This window comes from Balaenoptera musculus, chromosome 10 (genome assembly GCF_009873245.2).
Source record: "Balaenoptera musculus isolate JJ_BM4_2016_0621 chromosome 10, mBalMus1.pri.v3, whole genome shotgun sequence".
In the NCBI taxonomy this organism is placed as follows: Eukaryota; Metazoa; Chordata; class Mammalia; order Artiodactyla; family Balaenopteridae; genus Balaenoptera; species Balaenoptera musculus.
The window spans coordinates 26,372,701-26,398,586 of record NC_045794.1 but is presented as its reverse complement, the minus strand read 5'-3'; the positions used below and the strand labels follow the sequence as shown (position 1 = coordinate 26,398,586).

The 25,886-nt window shown below is 40.0% G+C and overlaps 1 protein-coding gene across 1 annotated transcript in view; it reads left to right on the top strand.

Moving 5' to 3' along the window:
• Positions 1–6,279: 6,279 nt before the first annotated feature.
• The window catches only part of SINHCAF (SIN3-HDAC complex associated factor), a 30,471-nt gene continuing 10,864 nt past the window's right edge, over positions 6,280–25,886 (top strand). Inside the window, exons 1-4 of the mRNA XM_036867075.1 lie at positions 6,280–7,803; positions 21,756–21,903; positions 23,528–23,627; positions 25,245–25,371. Of these exons, the coding sequence (XP_036722970.1) occupies positions 21,776–21,903; positions 23,528–23,627; positions 25,245–25,371 (355 nt within the window). The 5' untranslated portion in view covers positions 6,280–7,803; positions 21,756–21,775. The remainder of the gene's footprint in view (positions 7,804–21,755; positions 21,904–23,527; positions 23,628–25,244; positions 25,372–25,886) is intronic.

The following is a 25,886-nucleotide window of genomic DNA, read 5'->3' as shown; positions in this document are numbered from 1 at the left end:
AGTTTCTGTTTTCCTACATGTTCATCAACCCTGGATATTATCAAACAAATTTATTTATAATCAAATCTAGATAAAAGTGGTTGATTTTCCTTACATTAAAATTATTAATAAAGTTATAAAATTTATAAATAAAAATCTTATTATAAGTATGATTAAAGTTTGGCATCTTTCCACATGTTTATTTCCATTTATATATTTTTGGGTGAATTAACTTTTTTATATTCTTACTCTATTAAGAAATTATCTTTATTCTGCAAGATTTTTTCAGTTTGACTTTTTTTCATTGATACTATCATATTTTTACCTATGTACAAATTTTTAACTTTTATGTAGTTAAATTTATTAATCTTTCAAGTCTTTTGAGTTCCCTCGCTCCAGGATTAAAAAGTTATTTGATATACGTTTTAAATTCCAACATTTAATTGCAACATTTTTAAAAAATAATATTCATGATATGACAAAAATAGGGGAAAGTTTATAAATTTTATCTTTTGATTATATTGCATCAATTATGGTAAAAGTTAACAGGAATATATTTTGTTTATATTCAGTTTTCCAAATCAAGAATTTGGACAAAAATACCTAATTATTTAAAATATGGAGGCTTCCCTGGTGGCGCAGTGGTTAAGAATTCGCCTGCCAATGCAGGGGACATGGGTTCGAGCCCTGATCCGGGAAGATCCTACATGCCATGGAGCAACTAAGCCTGTGAGCCACAATTACTGAGCCTGCGCTCTAGAGCCCACGGGCCACAACTACTGAGTCCACGAGCCACAACTACTGAGCCTGCATGCCACAACTACTGAAGCTTGTGCACCTAGAGCCCGTGCTCCGCAACAAGAGAAGCCACCGCAATGAGAAGCCCTTGCAATGCAACGAAGAGTAGCCTCTGCTCGCCGGAACTAGAGAAAGCCTGCGCACAGCAACGAAGACCCAACGCAGCCAAAAATAAATAAATAAAAATATGTGTGTGTGTGTGAAGAAAAAAAAAAAAAAAGAAAAAGAAAAAAAAAATAAACAAATAAATAAAAATAAATAAATTTATTTATATTTATATTTTAAAAATATGAAATTTATTCTAGTGCTACTGGCAACTGTTCTGCTTTGAAGAAATGTCAGAGGTAAAATTTTAAAGAATGCATTTTTTCAGTAGTAGTTTCAAAGATCTGGGATTCCCTTCCACAAAGTCTTATTTTGTAAATTATTAATCTAAGTATAGATTACATTATTGGCATTACAGTAGTGTTTTAGTTGTCAACAACTGCGTACTAACAGCCTTCCCTATTTTCAACAAGCCTGAGGATATGTTTTAATTCTATTCCTGTAAAGAAATTTAAATTATATTCATATACTAGACCTTGCCTGCTAGCAAAACAGTATGCAATGTTTTACTCTCCTCTGATACCATCTTCTCTAACCATTGCCACAGATGCAATATGGTACATTGATTACTTCTGTTTCAACTGCTCTGCCTTGTATTTCCATTTCTGGAACACTAAAGCACTGCCAAATTAACAATATATCTAGATAAACTATTAATGCTTATATCATCTGAAACCTTGAAACCAATATCTCTTATTTGTTGACCTAAGCTATGAGATTGCATTCTATTTTTTAAAATTCAAGTACAAAAATTCAAATTCTTCAAAATATATATTTAAAAAGTTTAAAAAATTAACTGTGAGCAAAATATTAAATTTTTCTAGATTCCTAGATATTTTATTCCCAAAGTTCTTAGAAATGGCAACCCAGCAGGTTTCTTTTACTTTTCTGTATTGTGTCTGCTTCTTCACTTGTTTATCTGTTGGTGATGTACTATGCTTGCCTTCAGTAATGATTTTAATAATTAGAACAAGGGTTCTTCCAGGAAGTGGGTTCTATGGCTGGGGGATCAATTTCTTATTGACATTTAGAAAAATAAATTTTTGCAGAAGAAATATATATTGATTATACCAACTGTAATCTAATCATAGGGGTTTGTCTCTAGAGTCTCTGCACTTTTGTGGTGCAACTACTTCCAACTCAGTGTAGGTACCAAATCCAGAGGGCTTACATTCTGATTTCTCTTAGATTCCAATACCTGACATGATCTTTTCACTTGAACAAGATTCATGTGTGACTTTTATTCAAAGTCATGATACTTCTAGTCATGTCTTTGCCCACCACCCCAAGTACCTGGCTGTCTCTAAGAACTTTGTTCCTGAAGTTGCCATTGGTTCAACATTCTTTTCACCCTCCAATCCTTCATATAATCCTGCTGATAATTCAACTTCACCTCTTCAAAGATGCTTTCTCTTACCTCCAGATTACATCAGATCCCCTTGCTATACATGGTTAGGCTCACAGTACTTTTTCCCTTTTATTTCTCACAGTTTGTAATTATATTTGTTTGGTTATTTGGAATGCCTGCCTACTGCATTCCATGAGAAATTGTTTCTGCATTGCTCCTCATTTTATTGTTAGAGCCTGGCAATTAGTAGATACTCAATAAGTATTTGTTGAATGAATGAATGAATAAATTCATGTCCAAACTCAAATCTCATACTCTCCAAAACAACATTCCTAACCTCTCCAGCCACAGTGATAGACAAATCCCTTTCCTGAACTTAAGGCTCCTATTGTTTTTTGTTTTTAATATTTATTTATTTATTTTGGCTGTGCCGGGTCTTAGTTGTGGTACGTGGGAACTTCGTTGCAGCATGCAGGATCTTTAGTCGCGGCATGTGGACTCTTAGTTGCGGCATGCATGCGGGATCTAGTTCCCCAACCAGGGATTCAACCTGGGCCCCCTGCATTGGGAGCTCGGAGTCTCATCTACTGGACCACCAGGGAAGTTTACTTAAGGCTCCTACTGTTGATACCACTCATTTATCCCATGGAATCATACTGATAGATTCACAGAATTCAATAGGAGTTTACAGATAGCAAGGTTTCTATTGTAAATAATGTAACTCATTGAAATAAAAGTCTTGGTTTTATTTTTGTGAATACCATCATTAATGATGGGGAGTTGCCTTCTGAAGTATCCTCACCCATCCTTGGACTATTCATATGTTTAGAAATATTTCTGATATTTAGCAAGACATTCTTGGGATTTTCAAGACTAATTTGGTTTCTAAGTGTAAAAAAATAAGCCCATTGGCTTTTCTTTTCCTTTTTCTTTGGCTGCGCTGGGTCTTCGTTGCTGCTCGTGGGCTTTCTCTAATTTCGGTGAGTGGGGGCTACTCTTCGATACGTCTCATTGCGGTGGCTTGTCTTGTTGTGGAGCACCAGCTCTAGGCGCGCGGGCTTCAGTATGTGCGGGCTTCAGTAGTTGTGGCACACCGACTCAGTAGTTGTGGCTCTCGGGCTCTAGAGCACAGACTCAGTAGATGTGTGCCGCACAGGCTTACTTGCTCTGCGGCATGTGGGATCTTCCCTGACCAGGGCTCGAACCTGTGTCCCCTGCATTGGCAGGCAGATTCTCAACCACTGTGCCACCAGCGAAGTCCCTGGCTTTTCTAATGATGGTCCTTCAGATAGTCAAAGATTGTTCTCTTGCTCAATCAAAACATAGCCCTTCCTTCAATTATTGCATTTATGCTGTGGTTTCCAGACTCTTTCATCATCGTGATTACCTCTCCTGTGAACTCATTCTAGTTTGTCAATGTCCTTCTTAAAATAAAATTACTTTTGTTACCGGTAATTTTATTTTTTAAAGTATGCTATTCAAATGTCATAAGACTTAAAATTTCTATAAATTCAGAGGTTGCTCTTTCTAAGAGTAAATTTGTGACAATTCTTTAAGTCTTTAAGTTCAGAAATTTGAAAAGTTAATTTTGATTAAGTAATAGATACCTTTTTCTTGCAGCTGTCAACAGTTGCTGGAGGATTGCTTAGATCACATAACCAATTCTATACTTATAGTTTAAAATTATCTGACTTGCTCTGACCACTTGCTAGTTGAATTTCAAAAGGATTTAAACAAATAAGTAACAAAATATTGTGCTTGTTTAGGCGTGAGGAAAACGTTTAGTCTTATAGCTATTACCTGCTAAGGAACCAAACCCAATGTTTACTAATAATAATCAGCTCTTTCCTGGGCTCAGCAAAAATGTTTTGATGTGGTTTGTACCAGTCTCTGATGAGGGTATCAGCCTTCATTTAAAAAACAATCATTAGCTTGAGTTGTCATTACAAACCTTACTAAATTGCTGATAATATCCTTCATTACCAAGCACGAATTGTCCTTTTCAGTCCTTTATATATAATTTTTCCTCCATTCCAAGATTATAATAAATTGTAAAATTGCTGACAATAGTTAATCCTCAAAAGAAGACAACAAAAGCTACAGAAGAAAAAGTAGCAAGTAAAATAGAATTATATAGAAATAAATTAGATGAGGTAAGAGGGGCTTGAGCCTCCCTACTTCTGAAATGGTTTTACTATCTGGCAGTTATGATCATTAAATGTTTGCTAAATGAACGAAAACATTTGAGCAATAAGCATAATTCTACAGCGGGGACAACAAATTATAAGCGAGGTAGTTGGCTTAACCAGAGTATCTGGTAACTTATTTTCAATTTCAATTTTTACTACATTTTCTATTTCAATATATATATATATATATTTTAAATTTATTTATTTTATTTATTTATTTTTGGCTGTGTTGGGTCTTCATTGCTGCGCGGGGGCTTTCTCCAGTTGCGGCGAGCGGGGGCTACTCTTCGTTGCGGTGCGTAGGCTTCTTATTGCGGTAGCTTCTCTTGTTGCGGAGCACAGGCTCTAGGCCCACGGGCTTCAGTAATCGTGGCACGTGGGCTCTAGAGCGCAGGCTCAGTAGTTGTGGCGCACGGGCTTAGTTGCTCCGTGGCATGTGGGATCTTCCCGGACCAGGGCTCGAACCCGTGTGCCCTGCATTGGCAGGCGGATTCTTAACCACTGCGCCACCAGGGAAGTCCCAATTTCAATATTTTTGATAACTCAGTATGACTTCAAAATAGCACTATAGTCATTAAAAATACTCAAATATTTTCCTAACATGGTGTAATTCAATCTCCTATAATCCAAATTTACATATTATAAATTCCTTCCTCCCTTCCTTCCTCCCTCCCTCCCTTCCCTCCTTCCTCCCTCCCTCCCTTCCTTCCTTCCTCCCTCCCTCCCTTCCTTCCTATTTCCCTCCTTCCTTCCTTATGAAAAAGTCACTTAGGCTATTCAGGAAATAGTATTTTAAAGTAGCTCATAAATGAAGCTATTGGCCCTGGATAGAGCCAGATATAACAACACGCTCAAGCAATGAAATGAACAAAAGAACCTGTGGAATGCACCTGGTTGTTCAAAAATAGCAGGTGCTTTTTTTTTTTTTTTTAAGACTCTAAAGAACTCAAATTTCTCTTTAAGGATTTTGTTGCTACCTTTCCTACAAAAATTACCCAGATTGCTTCTTGACCCCTACTTTGAGAGTAGAGGAAGTCTTACTGTATGGTATTAGCTCAGTAGCATAGTATATCCAAAATACTGTAATTCCTGCATTCTTTGCACATTTGGACCTATTTCATCCCTGGATTACAATATATATTCTTTTTTTTTGGTATTGAGGTATAGTTGATTTACAATATATTAATGTCAGGTGTATAAGATAGTGATTCAATATTTTTATATTATACTCTGTTTAAAGTTATTATAAAACAATGGCTTACATTATATATTCTTTACATAAACTTTCAAGAGAAAAGGCATTCAAGGTGCATATTTATATTTTATATAAATATATATTTTATATTTATATTAAATATATAGATATATCCTATAAGCAATAATTGAAGTTTGAAAAATATTACTATACTTGCAATTTCCATACTTTCAGAAGCATATACTAATGTGAAGTTATTTTTGGAGTATCTGTCATAAACCATATAAGTACTTGAGACAACCAGGGCCAAACTTAAAAAATCCTCTTCAAAAAGAAGGTAGAAGTTTATGCTCAGAGTCCATTTTGCCACCAAAGCCCAGAAATGGTTATTAAGCCTATTCTGCTTTACTTATGCTAAGGACAGGCATTATATCAATCAAGGTGATCACTGTAACTTCCAAACTCATTTTAGGTTGAACACAAAAATTCTAAACTAAAACTGTTTTTATGTGAGATAAGTCTATAATAAAGTTGAAAATGTCCACTGATTTATTACTTACAAGCAATTAGTCAGAGTTTATTATGTTCTGTGCACTGTTTTAGGCACTAGAGTACAAAAATGAATACAACATTAAATTCTTGCCCTTAGGGAGCTCACATTTTAGTGAGAGGTGTCAGTTTTTTTCTCCTTTGCAGGTATTTAATATATCATTTTCATATACAGTTACAGAAATAGTATGCTACAGAGCTTAAAGAAAAAAAGAAGCATTAGTTGAATTCAGAAGTGGATTTGTCTTGTATGTACTAGGAATTGGCTGTCCTATTAAATTAGCATTTCAGAAGTATCTATTTAAATCCATATTGTTGACACTACAGTGAAAGCAGTGAAACTTGTCAGCAGATGATTAAGTTTTATGGTTGATGTCCACACTTTTGTATCCTGGGACCAATATCAAGTTTCTGGGAAAAACATCCTTCCTCTCTCCCCATGTCCCTCTATCATTAAGTCAGGGTCTCAGCCTGTTGGTGTTAGATGTGTCTGGGAATAAAGGTGTATCACAGTCATTTTTCACTTACTAATTTGAGAAGATTTATTTCAGTTTTTCAGTTTTTTTCCCCTCCTGAGGCAAGAAGCATGGCTACTTTTTCAATTCCCAAGACCACCAATTGGTAGTATTATTTCTGGGTGAGTGGAACACACACTTTACCAGCAGCTGGAGATGGTATGCAAGTCCCTAGATCACTGGCTTTCCACTAACTAGTCTTTTAGGAAAGCGACACTGTTCCCACGGAAATCAACAACCGTTCAACTCAGGCTTGAAATCTTAAGGCCGAAGTGGAGAAGAAAACTGGATTGTAAAGGGTTGGGTTACCGTTTGAGGAGGGCAGACAGGAGTTAGTGAATGGATAGAGTGTCAAAATGGGACTTTACTAAAAGACTCATTAAAACTGCAATAAAGACAAACCTCTTCTGGCCCCAGAAAATTAAAAAAGAAAAAAGATTCAAAAACCCATTTTCAAACAAAATTTAGCAAATGTGGGAAACGTATAAACTCAGTGTGGATGCTTGCAAGACCACCTCCCCGTCACTTCAGGCCAGAAACCGGGCACAGGTGTGAGCATTTTGCAAAAACAGTTTTCAAAACTATTTTTCAACGCGAAACGGCGCGCCTGAAGAGCTTCAGAGCGGAAAGCACTTCACGCAGTCTAGTGTTCTCCCTGGGTTGCTAACCTTTCCGCCTTTCCCATCCCGCCACTCCCCCTTGGCCGCCGCCTCCAGCCAGGGGGCGTTTGTTTACGTGACGTCAGCTGTAGTAAGCAGTCCCCGCCCCCGTTTCTCTCTGGCCGCCTCGTTTCCCGCGCCGCGGCGCTTCTCCCCTTAAAAGGACAATAGAGGCCTCGGGAGCGCGCGCGCCCGCCGGGCCTTCTCCCCTCCCAGCCATCGACGCGCGCGCGCCCGTATGCAAATAAGTTCGATTCAGGAGAATTTTGTACCAGGAGCCGCGCGTGCGCAGAGGGAAAGCGGAATCTACACCTTCCGCGCCAGCGGTAGCAACTGCAGAACTGCAGGAGACAATCTTTCTAGACAAGGCAGTTGAGAAGGAGGGAGCGTTTGGAGGTGGGCTTGGCTTGGCGTGCACTCCGCACCTCGGGAACGTTATTGCGCGTGGAACGTCTGCTTTTGGCAGGTGAGTGACTCGAAACATTGCTGTGGTGCAAAACTGTCTCACGAGGCATTGATTTAAGAGTGGCTTTTTTTCTCTTTTCACCTCACCTCACCACCTCCCCCTTCCTTCCACAGACACACACGCACACATTTATATACACACAGGAAGTTTTGTCTTGGAGATGGCATTGCTGGGAGCGCTGTTTTCGTGATCTTCAGACCTCAGATTCTTTTGTATCTGCATGTTTAGTGTGTCCTTTTCAATTGGGGAGGGTATCTGAGGCAAACCGAAAGTCTTGAGGTGGGGGAAGTGAGTGAAGCCTGGAAAGGAGTGAGGAATCGCCGGAGGTGAGGGATCCACGTTGAAGGTGACAATGACTTTTCTCAGCCGCAGTGTTCGCTGGCGACAAGGAGTTCGGTGGCTGAAAGGCCCGAGCGAAAAGGAGTTGCTGGCGATTGCGGAGGGACCCCGGGTCGGTGCACCCGCGTGGGCGCGCGCCCGGGAGTGGCCGGCCGCCGTTGTTGGACCTCGTGCTTTAGTTTCTTGCGGCCCCCGCGCGTGTTGTGATGAGGGTGGACAATGAACGCCCCTCGCTCGAAAACTAAGTTGCCGCCTACTTGCGAGCTGGCGGGCGGAGGGCGTTTAAATCGGCCTTTCGGGTCGGTGCCGGCGTGGCCCGAGTGCACGCGGGTGGCGTTGTCCGCCCAACTCCGGAGGGATGCGGATGCGACAATGAGCAACACGCGGCTGCTCGGAAGCGGCCCGGCTAGCAGACGCCTCTCCCCGGGCCGCGCCCAGTCAGCACGGGCGTCCGGGGTGTCTGTGGAGCCTCAACTTTGGTTCGCAATTTATTCACCTGTAGCGTAGATGTGGGCGCCGCGGCGCTCTCTGGGGCGACCGTGCGCGGCTTAAGATGGCCAGTCGGAGCCGAGTTGACTCCGGGATGGAGGCAGCGGCGTTGACTGAGCCGGAGGAGTGCGGGAACTCCGGAGGGCACTGCTTTTTGTGCCGAGCGTGACAGACCACGTGCTGGGGCTGCGACCCGGGTTTGGTCGGGGGTCCGGCTGAGCGTCCGGCTCGCGGTCAGCCAGGAGATGCAGGCGCTGTCGGGGCCGGCCGGCAGGACAATGTGACTTGCTGATGATGGCGTCTTGCCAGTTTAAAAAGCAGAGTGAAAGTCGCCAACTCTCGGCCGGTGCGGGGCGGGGAATCCGGGCGTTTCTTATCAAGGACATTGCAAAACTTCGATTAAATGGGCCTGCTGCTAGGGGAGGACGCCGGGACTAGCCCCGGAGTCCCGGGGCGCGGGGTCCGGACCCTTCCCCTGGGCGGTCGTTAAGTGTCTCCCCCTGAGAAACAATCCCACGTCCCTGAGGCTGCACGTAGGCAGCGCCCGGCTGGACAGAAAACAAAGAGCTGCATGTGCCGGTGCGGGCCCGGCCGGCGCTCGGGGTGGCCGCCGGGCGGGCTGGGCCCCCCCGAAGTTCGGACGAGTTTCGGGAGGGGCTTTTTGTCCCTCGGGCCCTCGCGGGGAAACTTTGGCGGCGCTACTTGTGCGCGGTGCGGTGCCGGTGCGCGGGGAAGGCGGCGTGCTACCGCGCGGCGGGCGGCCGAGGGGCGGCAGTCGGGGCCCGGCGCTGGAGCCCCGGCGCCGGGTGCCGCGACGGCCGAGGGCCCGGGAGAGCGCGGCCGCGAGGGCTCGGCCCGCTCCCCGGGGCCGAAGCCTGCGTCTGGGAGGTCTGTGGATCCGCCTTTGAAGTCGAACTGTTGCCATGTTTGAATTACGTCAGGGCAAAACCATGAGGAGGAACAAGCCCCGGCAGCGCAGCGTGCGGGAGGCGCGGCCTGCGGGAGGCGCCGGGCCGGCCGGGTGGGCGGGCGGGCGCGGGGCCCGTTGTTCCGGCGCAGGTGAGGGAGGCGGCGGCGAGAGACGCGCTTCCCTCCCGCCGCCCCCGCCCCCGCCCCCGCCCCGCCCCGCTCCGGCAGGCAGCTCTCTGCGGGAACTTTCCTTCCGACCCCAGTTGCTGTGTTTACCCACTGATCCGCCAGGGAGCGGTTCTCTTTGCTGCCTGGTTGCTTCTGTCTCGGCCGTCGCCGCGTGCCCGGGGAGGGTGGGGAAGCGCAGCCTGGGGCGACCGCTGAGAACCGGGGCGGGACGGGGAGGCATTTTGCTGCTTTCGGGGAAACCGGCGAGCGCGGCGAGCACCCCTCCCCCACAGCCGAGCCGCGGCCCGCAAGTGCAGGGGGCCCAGCCCCGACGACACCCGAAAAACCACCGCGGGGAAGTTCGGGGCTCCGGTTGTCCTACAAAGGGAAGTGAGGACTGTGGGTGAATCGTGCGTGCAGCTCTCGTCTTTGTGTGTTTACGTGTGGGAGGGGGGCCGGCTGGGGCGAGGGCTGGTTTGGTTGGGGGGGGTGGCTTCTTGGGGGTGGTAGGGCGGTGCAGAGTTTGTTCTCGTAACTCTGACCCTACTAGGTTTCTTTGTTTTTGTTTTCTCGCTCTAACGTTCGATTACTCCAGGCACCCGGAAGACCAGGAATTACTGTTTAGTCAAACATCAACCTGGGGCGAGACAGTTTCTCCCCAGCCGTCCTTCCCCCCGCACTTCTCTCTCACGTTGTCCTAAGGAAGCTTAAGAAAACTACACCCCCTTTCCTCCTAGTAATTAAAAAGATGAATTTGACCTTGTCATTAAAAGTACTCTGAAAGCACCTGTTTTTGAACTGGAGTTTGCCTGACTTGAAAAGCCCTTTAATAATTTATGTTGCAAAACCGAACACGTATATTAGTTGCTGAATCTAAATTAAATTCTGGGAGTTTATTTCTGGTGGACTTGGAGAAAAGCCCGATGGCATTTAAAGTATTTATATAATGGTTTGGGGAAGGGGGAATCTTCCTCGGCCCTAAAGGTATGCTTGGCTCAATGTTCCGGGCGTTATCTTTGGACGACCTTGAAGAAGCTAGCACGTAGGAGTTAGGCCTTTCTTGCAGATTTTCTGTGGGGACTGGGGAGGAAGCTGCTCAGGGGTTGACACAAGGTAATGGCTAGCGATCCCCGCTAGCTGCTTCATAGTTCCTGTGAACTGGGGTTGACCTTCTGGTTACCCCTCTTAGATTTTTTCTTTCCAAGCTAACTTTTTTTTTTTTGGTATGTGGCCCCAGGCATAGCTCAGAAATTATGCTGGTTTGACACATGGATGCTTCTTTGGTATTTGGGGTTTGCCTGCAGTCTAGACATCCGATGAGCAGCACCACGTCTGTTGCTTCTTTCTTGATTTCTCCTGCATTTTGACCATGTTTAAGGGCTAGAATCTAAAAGTGGTCATTACCGAAAAATAATAATATCCTGAGATGCCATGCCCACACAAACCAAAACATCCATACAAATTGAAACCAGTTTTGTGCTGTCATTGTTTTGTTATTAAATAAACATTTTCCCCGAGAGAATGAGAAACTTTGGATTTAATAACTTTTTGGCTTTGGGCAGTTGTTTCTCTGGGTCAGGTATTTAAAATGCATATGAGGCAAGGCACACTTAAAGCAAGTTTTACTTTTGGTTGTATTTTCTTTGTATATTATAAACATTTATTTAACTTGTTGCAGTTTGAAGTAAAAAAATTTCCAAAATGTATGCTCAACAATAATCATTAAAATGTTTGCAGCATAAAAAAATAAAATGCATATGAAGAGCTTTGCAAATACACTGTGAAATTCTTTGATTTGTTTTTCTTAATTAGTATTTTATAGCCGAGTTACAGCTAGAATTTCAATATTCCGGGAAATTTCAAATAAAATATCTTAAGGGTTTTTGTTTTAAATATCAGATGAAATGTGCAGCAGAGATTTGGTTTATAAAGGTAAATGAGTTGAGACTGGGAAAGACACAGACAAGGTCTCTGCTGCCTTCCCTTTCTGCATTACTTTTGCAAGAGATTGGAGTTGAAAAGTTCAATACATAGTATATTCTAGAACCTTTGTGGGCCTCAACGCTGCTGTTGCACAGTACTATTAATTCTGTATATCTGGAACCTGGATGATCAATTTTTTCCCAGAGTTGTAATCAGGCCCTGGGAAAACCTGGCTCATGAGGCTCAAACTCAGGCAGATTTATGTCAAAAAAGCAATTTGAGAATGATTTTCCATGTAAAATAAGTTTTTCACTGGGGAAAGCTTAAGCTTATTTGAAATCTAAACCAACTTCATAAGCTGTTGTAAGGACAAATTAATTTACTGTGCCAGGCACATAGTAGGTTGCTTTAAAAGTATGCTGTTTTCCTTTTTTCCCTAAGCAGTGCTGGGAATATAATTGGCTAAGAAGGAGGGGAACACATTTGTTGAGGCACTAGGTTAGTTGTTCAGAAGTCTCTGGGGTTGAAATGCCTAGGTTCCAAAGACTTGATCATCTTAAGTAAGTCATTTTGTAGTCAAATTTTGTCACCTGCAGAATAGCAATAATAATAATAATACCTGGTTCTTGGGGATATAAATAAGCAAATCATGCGCTTGGTAAATACTGACTATTGTCCTGACAACTTTGGGAAGTAGACATTTTACAGAAGACAAAACTGAGGCCTGGATCAGTTTCCTTGCTGGAGGAAGTAATTCAGTAAATGATGAGTGGAAAGAATGAATGTCTTTGGCCTCTCCCCCACCTTCAGAAACTGGTTCTGGGAATACACTGCCTTCAACTCCTGGTTGCCAATCCAATTCTGATTCAACCACTTTACATCAAAAAGTCCTGTGGAAATCTAGGATGTGCTATTTTCTTTCTTCCTGATTTGTCCACAAGAGTGTCCTGTTATAAAGTGAAAATATTTTGTTGTCTTTTGGTTCTCCAGTTTCTTTCTCTCTCTCTTTTTTTTCAGTTTCTCTTTTAATTGAATCTGCAACTAAGGTTTTCTGTATTATGGAAATGATCTAGAAATGCAGCTAATGCAAAAGAAGGGAGTGTATTTTCAAGGGAGCAAAGTTTTCTTTTTGTACTAGAAATATGGAAGTCACAGGCACATTTGCTATTATATATTCAAGTACAAAAGTTGCAGTTGAACTAAAATAATTCATTTCTAGCTTCGTATTTAGTTGTTTTCACGTACTATAAGTTTGGATTAATGTTTTTTAAATTTGGTTGGTGTTAATATATGCTGAGTTTAAATAGCTCTCATTCTGCGATTCATTTCTCCGCACAGCATTCTCCTAATCTTCCCTTCCTCTCCACGTGCCTGCTTGAAATCAGCAAGAAATATTTTTTCTACCAGTTGTTATGAAAGCATTGACTTGTTTACTATTAATCTTTTCTAATTAAAGTAATTCATTTGGTTTACATTTCCTGGAAATCTTAAAAGCTCACAATTTTTTTTCTACAAAAGTCTACAGACTATATGTTAAAGAAAAATGACACCATTCAAAACATCAGTTTTGGCTACCCCACTCTTCTTAGCAAGTTCCACCCAGTTTTGTATACTTTGTACATTCAGCACCTGGTTGTAATATAACTTAGTTTCTGCCCTGTTACAGTTTATCATTGAGTAGAGGAAATAATACATTTAGTTTCTGCCCTGTAAGAGTTTATCATTGAGTAGAGGAAATAACACATTAAACAAGTTCTGATGTGTTTGTTAGCTATGGAAAGGTTTTGTAAAAAGATATAATCCTTAAAGAATTTCTCAGGTTAAGGGGATGGAGGAGAAACCATCCTGGACAAAAATAGGAGCCTAAGTAGAGATGCGGCTAGTTATTTAAGTTGGTTTGACACTCCTGGAATATCAGAATTCTAAGTTGGGAGCAGCTGGTAGTCAGGACTAGATCCTGAAAAGCTTTGAATTTCTTGCCAAGGAGTTTGGATATATCCTGAAGCCAGTGTTGGTACCTTGGAAGGAATATTAACATTTGAACTTTAGGAAGATACCACCTGTCTGAAGGGTGCAGGGAAGTCGGTTATGAGGCTCTGACAGGTGTTTGAACACCATAATGAGGGACAAACAGGCAATGGGGATGGAAGGGACATGAACCAGAGAAGTGAAGGAAGAAGCAGATTTGCTAAGGATTTCATCGTGGACATGGTGGGGACCATGCAGAGGATAAGAAGAGAGAGCCTAGTTGACTTGCAGATATTTTGTGTGACTGTATGGATGGATGATAACCAAGATGGGTGAACACAGGAGGAGCGTGTTTGGAAGAGAAGACTATATAATCAATTTAGGGCATTTAAAGGTTAGGACTGCCAGTTCTTGTATTGGTGCTTCAGAGAGCTTAAGGAACTTTCCTGAGGTTTGGGTTAGACCAGGTGTGTGCTTTCTTCACATTTTTGTCAAACTTGAAAATGGGAGAACAAGCTTCACTGAAAGGAATATGGTCTAGTTTCATGAACTTAAAAGTCTCTCTGAAAATGCTAAGTTTCTCTTTTCCCACAAACCTGGTCTTAAAAGAAAACCTCCAGAAATCAAGATTCTACCTTCATTTTAATTTGTTGTGCATGTCTTGGGACAGATAGAGTTTATATTTCTATAATGTGCAAGTCTTATAAATTTAAGGAAATAAATGGTGTACATACACTGATATTTTCATACTCTTGCTTCACAGCATCCCTGCAAAGTAGAAGTGAGATTTCACCCTAATATTACAAAGGGAGAAGTAAAATTCTAAGTGACTTCGTATTTACTTGTAAAGACAAAAGCAGAAATAGACTCCAACTTGACTCATAGTGCCTTCTTCACCACACTCACAATAGTTATATTTCTTACTGATAATCATCTCTTAAAAGCAAATAAATACTATGTTCCCAACCTTTAACTTTCCCATCCACTGGAATCTCTCTTAATCTGGTATTGGGATACCCAGATTTTTTTTAACACTGTCAAAATGGGATTTTTTTATACTATCTAAAACTCAGACCTGGATTTGTGATTTTTATTTTTAACCTGTGCTACTTCAGCTGAACACTTATTTCTGAGTCTGACCCCTTTCCTGTAGGAGGAGTTCTAGATTCTGCTAACGTGGATTCCATAGGCACCACTGTATAAATATTTTACCATATAATTTCTCAGGCTGGGTACATGTTTGGAGAAGCTATTGGCGAACAAGTGGGGATCCATCACCTCTTTTTCAGTTTTCCTCCAGGCAGGTTTAAATTTTTAAATTTCACTTAAAAAAGTGAATCAGTAAAGTAAATTCAGAACCTTTGGTGTTGGGATGTGGGTTGGTATCTACTAGAAGTAGGTGAGAGGAAATAGTAGTGTTTAATTGCCCCATGGCTTTCCTTAAGCCCTGCAGAAACATGTCTCCTTGTAGGGGAATACTGCATCCAAGTGGCCTAGCAGGAGGAGAACACAAAACACTCAATCCTATTTGACCCTTTGTGAAGAGTGTTGCTCCAGTTACACTGTTAGTGTTTACTGGGTCCTGTACTTATATGTGATTAAAGATAGCGTACCGTTGACTAAAATGGTGTCGAGGGTAGCATTACTAGTTCCAAGAACTCAAGGTTGCCCATAACTTTTGATCGTGAGTGTTCTTTCGTATTTATTTCTCTTCACTTCCCATCATCCTGCCATTTAAAGTTCAGGTCTAAAGAATACATCTCCTTCACTTCAAAGTTGTCTTTGGTTGCTTGGTTCCTTTTGTCTTTGTTCACCACTGCTTCCTTCCCACTTTACAAATCTTTTGCTTGTCTCTTCTCTGCAGTTTCCTTCCCATTCTGTTCTGTCTGTTCTGATTTTACTAGTCTATTCTGTACTCTCTCCTGTGGAATATATTTCCTAATGTGTGTCTCTTTGTATGTCTTTGAGGAAGTTTATTTAAACTCTCTGGGCTTTTTCAGATTCCTCTTTAGTTAAGTCAAGATATGTGATGATAACTAAGGTTTTGGGGTGTGGTGCTCTTGATTAAAAAAAATTTCAGTATAGAAGGGAGTAAAGTGAAAGTAAGCCTCCTTCATTCTTGTACCCTTCAGAGGCAACTGCTGTTTACTAGTTTTTAAGAATCTATTTTAAAAAGCCAGTTTGTGTATTTAAGTTCTCATTAAAAACATACTATAGGATTATACTGTATAACAAGATACCTTGGATAAAAGTTCCCTCCCTGCACATGTCGTAGAACTACTGCCATCTTTTTAAGGGCTGAAAGGGTATCCTGTAGTATGAAGACACCATACGTTAACCAGTCTGAGAATCCATGGACATTTAGGTTGCTTCCAATATCTTATGTATTTTTTTTTTTAAAGGTCTAGGTCATTTGGATTTTAGAGAGAAAAAGTGATGATTAGAAGCTATAGGGTTTTGGTCTGTTGAAAACTAAGATCACTTTAATTTAAGAATGCTTTAATTTGGGAGGTTGCACCCCTAATTTGTGCATCAGAATTTCACTTCTCAAGATGGCATGGACAAGTTGTGAAGTTAACTGTAAAGCTAATTTATCATCCTTGGCATACTTACTTCTCTCTGTTTTCTTCAATCTATCTAGTCCATCCAGTGGCATTTTGAGTTTTGAAAAGTATTTTTGAATATAAGAAAGACTTTATTACCCAGAAGGAATCTAGAAAGTAAAATTGGGGAAGTTATTACATTGGAGGAACTCTTGGTGTCCTTCAAAGCATACATACCAACTAAGGTGAGCCTAATACATGTTACATTTATCATAATAAGAACCCTCTCCATTTTCCTAAATGTTAAAATCACACCCTTATAAGATTTGAAAGACAAGAAAATACTCTTCAGAATTAAGTTCTTCACCTCACTGTCTCCTAATTCCATATTAAAAAGGGTACTAGAAGCTCTAAAATTTGCATTTCACGATTCTTCATACTGTTTCTTAGTTGGAACTTAAAATCAGGTATTTGGTATTATTAAAAATTGTAAGACATCACCTTTAAGCTATTTATCAGAAAAATTTTCTTAAATAGCATTCCTTCACTATTGGCTGTGAAGATTTCTTTCCCGTTTATATTGTACTGTACTCAGTACACTTACCTTATGTGTGCCGAATTAAGTGTAGTAAGACTTCATCCCTACTCTTTGGCTTCATAATCTCATTAGATCAGATTAGAATTGGCTCTTTTGTATCTTGATAAACAAACAGTGGTTACTTCAGCCTTTCCTTGTCCAACACTAAGGTTGCATTTCCCATCCTTTCATTAAGTTAATGATTGAATTCTTTTTAAAGGTAAATTTATTTATTTTATTTTTGGCTGCGTTGGGTCTTTGTTGCTGCGCGTGGGCTTTCTCTAGTTGCGGCGAGCGGGGTCTACTCTTCGTTGCGGTGCGTGGGCTTCTCATTGTGGTGGTTTCTCTTGATGTGAGCACGGGCTCTAGGCGCGTGGGCTTCAGTAGTTGTGGCATGTGGGCTTCAGTAGTTGTGGCACACAGGCTCAGTAGTTGTGGCTCACGGGCTCTAGAGCCCAGGCTCAGTAGTTGTGGTGCACCGGCTTAGTTGCTCCGTGGCATGTGGGATCTTCCCGGACTAGGGCTCAAACCTTTGTCCCCTGCATTGGCAGGTGGATTCTTAACCACTGCGCCACCAGGGAAGCCCGATCACTGAATTTTTATGATCAACTTTTTGGAAGTTTTAAAGTGGAAGAAACCCCAGTAAATCAATCAAAACAAATGTTTAGAATTGATTGTTGCATTTTAAAAATTCACATTGTTGTCTATGTATGCTATTTGTTCATATAATTACAGTTATTTCTCTTACGGCTTTTGCTGACTTAGCTATTAACTTTAATCTTTTTAATTTGGGGAGATTGAATTAAATTGGACAGAACAGTAATTTCAGCATGGTTGATTTGTCTTTAACTGTTACAGTATTGAAAAAGATTTGTGGCTTTTTGGCTGACAGTAGATAAAGAACTAATGTCAATGAAAGTGCTTTATAAAACATGAAGTGCTATACAGATGACAACTTTTTTAAAAAGTTTAATCAACACATTTATTGAGTGCATACCACATGATTGGCACTATTCTAGGTGCTGAGGTTACAAAGATGAATAAAGGCAATAAGAGAATTCCCAACCCAGTCTTTTTATTTTTAAAAACAAGCTTATTGAGATATAATTTATGTACCATAAAATTCACTCTTTAAAGTGTACAATTCAGTGGATTTTAGTGTATTTAGAGTTTTGCAGCTATCACTATCTAATTTTAGAAGGCAAATGACGGTTTATAATCAGCATTTTACTTCTTTCTGATTTTTGCCTTTATCTCAAAGGTCAATTTTCTTCTGCCTTCTGCAAATACATGCTTAAGGGTGAGATTGTACGGGGTCTACTCTCATCTGTAACTGTTCATCAATTAGGAAGCAGATGGTATTAGCTTCCTTCTATTAGAACACTGCTGAGTGATGTGACATCTATAAGAATAGATGCAAAAATCACAAATAATTTGAACAGATAAAATAGATTGTTCTGGAGGGATCATTTAATATTGCACAAATGTGGGATTAGGAAAGAAATATTCTTTTTTTAAAATTGAAGTTGATTCACAATATTATATGTTAGTTTCAGGTATACAACATAGTGATTCAGTATTTTTATAGGAAAGAAGTATTCTAAAGAACCACCCGGTTTGTTGAGATAACAGAAATTCCAAGTTTAAAATCAAATTGTGCCATGCTCACCCACTACCTTCTCAAATATATAAAGTAACTTGGTTTCAGAGCCAGTTTGTGTCCTTAGTTTTTTCCCAGAGATTAGGTAAGGTTGTTTGTTTTTTAAAACATTAGTGGGTCTGTAGATTTTGTGAAAATATTTTCAGTTAATCTCTGAGTTCCCCAAAGCTCAAAATGGCTAAACACCAACCACTGCTTAACTGGGTTGCTGTAAACAAAGCCCAAGATGAAACCCCTGTGTATTTGCTGCAGATTCCCAGGTACCTCTCAAGTGCAGGAATAAGCTCAGAAAAGGTTTAATAGGTTTATTAAGTAATCATCCGTTAAAAGGCTCATGCACTACTTGTGTGCTGCATTAGGACAAGTGCCTGCCTCCTTACTGCATTTAGCACTGCTTGGAAGAGGATGAACCCTAGGATTTAGACCCCACTCAGATGTTTAGGCAGAAGAATTTTGTCAGGAAAAAAAGGTTGCAGAACTACATAAAAGATTATCAATCAGAAGATATCAGGCTATTATATTTTTTCTGATGTCTAAGAAGAATATCCTCAAGCTGAAGAATGGATTGTTTCACTGGTACTATTGGGTAAGTTTTGTGGAGATCCCCAACAACAACAAAAATCATACTGAAGATGAACAGTTGATTCACAATAGCTGCTGATGAAAAGGAAAGCCTCAGTACCTAGCGGTAGCCCTAGTATTTCTTAGCAGCTTGCCAGCATGATAACTGGCACAAACTCTGGCTTCTTGGTCAAATCCAGCTTCAGTGAAGGTAGTTCATGTCTTGGAGATGATCTGATTTTTGTATAGTTTTGATGGCATGTTTATTTGTGGAGAGAAGGGGATTGTGAGGGTAGAGATAGGAGTCTGTCTGTTGTAATAGGATTTGGTCTGTGTATTAATGGAATGAACTGGCCTTTCTTGCTGTACTTCCTTTGTCCTTGCTGAGAAGGGAGGTTGAAGTTTCCTAGAGCTATTGATGAAGCTGGTGACTGCAAGAGGAACTCTGGACTTTTGACCTTGATGGTAATGGAAGGCGTTGGGGGAGTTTGGAGAGCCCACTAGACTAGAAAGGACTAGAAAGAGGTTACGTTTTTGCCTCAAAACAAATATACAAATTAAAGCAATAGCTTGTACTTTCTGAGTACTTCTTTTAAAGTTTCTATAAACCTGTGTCATTTGACATTGTTTTTTCCAAAGCAGCACATGGCCATTTTCTTCAGGAGGCAATTTTCTTTTCATTTATCATACGGGTTTGTTAGATTGAAAAAGAAATCTACCTCATTTCACAGGTCTGTGCCTTTTCCTACTATATACAGAGCACCTTCCTCATTTTTTTCCTTTCAAAAAATCTCATTTAATGAAAATAATTAACTATCAACTAGGAGTATTTTATTTGCTTGTTTTTAACAATTCTTAAAGTAACTGTTAGTTTAGGCTTAATTATTGAAATGCATCAGTGGCCTTCTGCCCCATTGCACCTCCCTTTTTGCTTGCCTCCCTCACCAACAAAAACATCAAAGAACACTTAATGAACAGTGGCCCCTGTTAAAAGGAAGACTTAAGTCTTTAGTTATTTGCTGATAAAATATTTTCTTAAAAACAAGTTATAAACCCTTTGTCTATATTTCAGAATCCCTGCATCTCAAACACACACACACACACACACACACACAGAGATCCTGGATATTTGGTTATTTTTCTGAATCACTTTCATATACTTGCTCTGGTATGGCTAACCAGAAATGGAATGGAATGAGGTTAGGCAAGAGGTCATCCAAAGACAAACACCAAAATTTTTGTTTTACTTGTATATTTGAGTGTATTTCTAACAGAACTTTTAAAAGGGTGGTGTTCTGTGGTTATAACTCCTAAGACTGTGGGCACAAATCTAGTTAGTATTAATAATTTTCTCTTCTTGTTGCTTTATATGATGGTTTTGTGATAATTTGTATTTGGACCTTTACACACACACACACACACAGACACACAGACACACACACCCTGCTCTGGATTTGTCCCTTGGGGTTTAGTTTCTGTTCATTACCTTTTCATCACCTCTCAGTCCAGATGTTCTGGTGAAGTTGGTCCTTGGTTTGGATATTCTAAATTACTTACAAGGTACATGTTTACTGCCAGCTACATTTTTGTTGCATCCAGCCCTGGAGCTGAATCTTCCTTCCTTGCTTGATGTTGAGATCTTTTTGATCATGGAAATCACAGTTTATGTTTTTGAACATAGGCCTCCCACTATTACTGCTCTAAGGCAGAGCTTCAAAAACCTCTGTGACAGCTGTGGGGTGCAGACCACTGGTCAGGCAACATGAGCTCATTCTTAATTTATCTTAAAGATTTATAAAATTATTATTCTTAAATTATAACCCTGGATTTTTGTGTATTTCACATCTTCCTTTCAGTAGTTTCAATTCAGGGACAACTTGCCTTAGAACTTCCCATTTATCACAGAAGAAATCACCTCTGATTTCCCATAGGGCAAAGTAGTGTAGGTTGATGCATATTGAGCTACTTGTGTGCTTAGTATCAAATAGTGGTCCTGTAGTAAATGCCCAAAACTTTCCAAGAGGGGGGGGGAATCACATTAATGCAGAGATGCAAAATAAAAGGGGGTGCCTTAGCTTAAATTTTAGGATGTGTCCTCCATTGTGTATGATTCCATTATTTCACAGGATAGTGGGGAGAGTTTGTTGTATTCTCTACTTAAAATCTTGAATTTTAGAAAATGCCTCCTTCCTGCAATTTTATTTTATTTATTTTTAAAATTAAATTAATTTATTTATTTATGCGTTGGGTCTTGTCTGCTGCGTGTGGGCTCTCTCCAGTTGCGGCGAGTGGGGGCTACTCCTCGTTGTGGCGTGTGGGCTTCTCATTGCAGTGGCCCCTCCCGCCGTGGAGCACGGGCTCCAGGCGTGCGGGCTTCGGTAGTTGGGGCTCGCGGGCTCTAGAGCGCAGGCTCAGTAGTTGTGGCGCACGGGCCCAGCCGCCCCGCAACATGTGGGATCCTCCCCGACCAGGGATCGAACCGGTGTCCCCCGCATTGGCAGGTGGACCCTTAACCACTGCACCACCAGGGAAGACCCCTTCCTGCAATTTTATAATGAGTGTTTGCCAGGAGGGGAGAAGGAGGTAGTAGAAGCCTTGTTAAATACCTAAGCTACTTTGTGTGTTTTAGACACTTGCTATGCCCGTGTGCCTAGAATTGAGGTGGATCCGAGAAGTTTTCACCAGAGCCCTCCTGTCTCGCTTGGTCATGTAATACCGCATTGCTGGGGGTAGGGTGGAGCAGAGAGTTCGCTTTTAATGGTTTCTTGTTATAGCCCTCAACAAAGCTGTGTCATCAATTCCCTTGGCTTTACAGACTATTGCCCAGAAGAAAAGATGTTTGGTTTTCACAAGCCAAAGATGTACCGAAGTATAGAGGGCTGCTGTATTTGCAGAGCTAAATCCTCCAGTTCTCGATTCACTGACAGTAAACGCTATGAAAAGGACTTCCAGAGCTGTTTTGGGTAAGATCATGTGATGTTTGTACCATTTTTGGAGTGAAAAAGATCACAGTATACAAAAGTATTTCTAAGCAAAGGGATTGGAACAGTGTGCTAATAATTAAAATCACTCATATTCTAATCTAGGTTATTTCAAGGCACTTGCTCTTAAAACAAATCAAACAATATTGACAGCCTTCCTTTTTCCAGATTATGAGGAACTACCAAATTAATTGCGAAGCCCTTTAGAAGTTATAATCAAACAAACCCTTTTGTTGTTAACCTAAGGATGTACAAAGAGTTTTTTTTTTTTTTTTTAAACTTTGGGTTTATTTATTTTATTTATTTATTTACTTATGGCTGTGTTGGGTCTTCGTTTCTGTGTAAGGGCCCTCTCCAGTTGCGGCAAGCGGGGGCCACCCCCCATCGCGGCGCACGGGCCTCTCACCATCGCGGCCCCTCCCGTTGCGGAGCACAGGCTCCAGACGCGCAGGCTCAGTAGTTGTGGCTCATGGGCCTAGTCGCTCCGCGGCATGTGGGATCCTCCTAGACCAGGGCTCGAACCCGTGTCCCCTGCATCGGCAGGCAGACTCTCAACTACTGCGCCACCAGGGAAGCCCCAAAGAGATTTTTTAAAAAAAATTACCCTTATTCTCTCTTACAGTAATTGTCCTCCACTAGTTTTCTGTCCTTTGTATTGTTTTTCTAAATTATAGAAATATATTTTAACCCAATCTGCTGAGGATACTAACAGGACTTAATGTTCTGCCCTGAAACCTGTCAGGCTATGTTAGCTTTTATTTTATAATTTCGTTCTTTATTTATCTTTTGACAATAAACCTCTGCTTAATAAAATGCTGTCCAACAAATATTTGGATGAAATAAAATACTTAATGTTGAGCCATTTCCCATGTTAGAAATTAATTTCACCACTGTTCTTTCTTGTCAAAACATTTTGTGGATTATTTATTGTTAATCCTAGACTTTGTACTTATTTTGAAGGTTGTCAGAGTCTCCACTAACCAACCTTGCCTTTTGAAATTACATTTTTCTCCTAATGTCTTTATTTCCAGTTGTATATATAATAAATGTTATTAGTATTTTTCTGTGTATTTATAATACAGGAAAAGTGTAGTAAATGAAAAATTCCTCAGAGAGACAATTAAAAAATAGCTTGGTAACTATAGATTTCTTTCCCCCTATGCAGATATATTCATTAAAAAAAAAATTACAGTGCCTCTCTGGTTTTGTTTGTTGTGACACTAGAATATCACGGTACATTATTTTACTTAAAGGGTCGTGTTTTATTGCTTATGAAGTATCTACACATTTCAAGAAAGATTAATTGTACAGCATTGTTTAAAACCATGGTGACCAGGATCTTCTCTAGGTCTTAAATTTTGCTATTGTTTTAAAAAACATTCTTTATTTTAAAATGACCAAATTGTAGCACATGGAATTGATTCATTGGATCTAGAAGTTAATTATATTTCTGAAATATTCTACAGAAACAATGGAACTGGATCACTCCAGACAATTAGAAATAGCATCTATAAACTATAAATAGTGTTTTTTCTGAAAGAAATGTACTTGCATGAGTTCTTTAATGTAAAGGAGACTAATAAAGGTTTGATTGTTTTCTTATCAGGTTACATGAGACTCGTTCAGGAGACATCTGTAATGCCTGTGTCCTGCTTGTGAAAAGATGGAAGAAATTGCCAGCAGGATCAAAAAAAAACTGGAATCATGTGAGTTCATCTTTTGTCTTTCTCAATTATACCTCTGTTATATTTAAAGTAACATTAAGTTTTCCCCCTAATTTAGGAAATAATATGTTCCTAGGGTAGAAAAGTCTGAAAAGAATAAAGAAAAGCACTGGTTGCTGCTCAGATATAATCACTTAACATTTTGGCATTTTTGGGAGCAAAATAGCTTGGTATGGCATTTCTCTAAGGTTGTATCGAATATACCCATTTTTGGAGATCCACAGTGTACACTTCACATATTTTTAGGTTTAACCCAGAAATTCCTAGAGTTAATTAGACATGGATCCTTTTTTTCATCTCCTAGGATTATGTATGTCCTAATTCATGTTGGTACTAATGAGCACATTGGTTTATAATCAGAACTGGATTTAAAGCCTGCCTTTAAACCACTTACTAGTTGTGAACTTCGGGCAAGTGACATTTATTTATAAAGTGCAAAGATAATAGCTATCTCACAGAACTGTTGTAATAACTGAGTGAGATGATGTATATAAAGTATAACACATAGTAATCACTCAGATAGAAGCTATTGTTATTCTCTATATTAAATCTAGTTGAGATCAAACTGGAATGTAAATGTGTTTTCTATTTGCATTTCACTTTATAACATCACTAGAATTCTTTAGAAAATATTTTCAATGACCAGAACGACACTCTTAGGTCTTATTTAATTTTTCTGTATGCTAGCTTTCAGAAGATTTATGACATTTACACAAAATGTTTGCTTTTAAGTGGGCAAAAAATATTTGTTTTTTACCTTTTTTCTTACATTAGCCTTACACTGTCCTTTGACAATGTTTCATTATTATAATTGGTTTCTGTGGGTCTGTTAACCTATAAAAATGTGAGTTTTTCTTTAATTAATAGTTTACCTGGAGAAGATCCAAATTGTGATTTTGAAGGTGATGTCAACCTTTTTACATAAGGGTAGAAATCTGCAAATAGCAAATGTGAGTGAAGGCATGAGAAATGAGACCATATGGGGCTAGACCATTGGCCACTCTAGGCTGTGGGAGAACATGCCATTGCCCTCACGTGGCTGACCTCAGGGATTAAGGGTGTGTAGTAAAAAGAGCATAAAGCATAGGTCTGAAAACCGTGATTTGAGTCTGGGCCCCTTCCCCACCCACCCTTGCCCATTTACTAGCTTAGTGAAATAAGGCAAAATACATAGTTGAATATCTCTTGTTTTTCTTTACCCTAAAACTGGAGTAACAAATTACTGCTTACTGCTTTGTGGTGAAGTTAAAATCAAAAGTATATGAAAACTTTTTGTAAACTGCAGAACATCATCCTATAGAAATGTTAATTGTTGTTAGGTTTGGTTTTTCATAACCTACTTGGGTCATTTTCACCATATATAAAATCTATGTAAATTTTTTGTCCAGCAGACTCCTGCTATTACTTACTTCAAAGGAAAAAAACCACTAGATAAATTATTCTTTAATACCATGTGATGATTAAAAGTGCACATGAGCTCTCAAACACTGAGTAGAAAATTCAAATTTGGCTCCTTCAGATAAGCATTCGTCTAAACCAAGGGGGAATACAGAGGTGTCATTTTTAAAATGGTATTAAATATTCAGTATTTTCTTCCAGGTGGTAGATGCAAGGGCAGGACCCAGTCTAAAGACTACACTGAAACCAAAGAAAGTGAAAACTCTATCTGGAAACAGGATAAAAAGCAACCAGATCAGTAAACTGCAGAAGGAATTTAAACGTCACAGTAAGTTTGATATTGAAACATGAGGATTTAAGAATAGTTGTTTTGTTTTTATTTTTGTCTGGGGTGGCACATGGCATGTATGGACCGTTTTTTCTTTTATTGCTTTTTAAAAAAAGAGTGGGAGGCAATGTTGACTTGGTAGAGATATTTTCTATGAAATCTTTGAACTTTATCTTTGATTTTGGTGTCTTAAAAGTACATTCACCAGCCACTTCTTCAGATTGTGCTAAGAATACTCAGACATTCTGATCTCTTTATTGACATCTTAATTTTCTAGAAGATGAATTTTTCAAGTTTGTTTACTTGATTTTTATTCTTAAGGAGTTTGAGGCCTGGAGATATGCAGAAAGGTATATAAATAATTAGTGGACAATCTGAGACTAAAGCCCAGGTTCTCTGGAGAGTAATTTTGGAAATCATAACTCAGATATTGCAGTAAAAGCCAGCCTCAAGACCTTTAGGTTTAAGGGGGCTTGGTGTGTTGTGTGGGATGAGAGGATGGGAAAGGAATGATA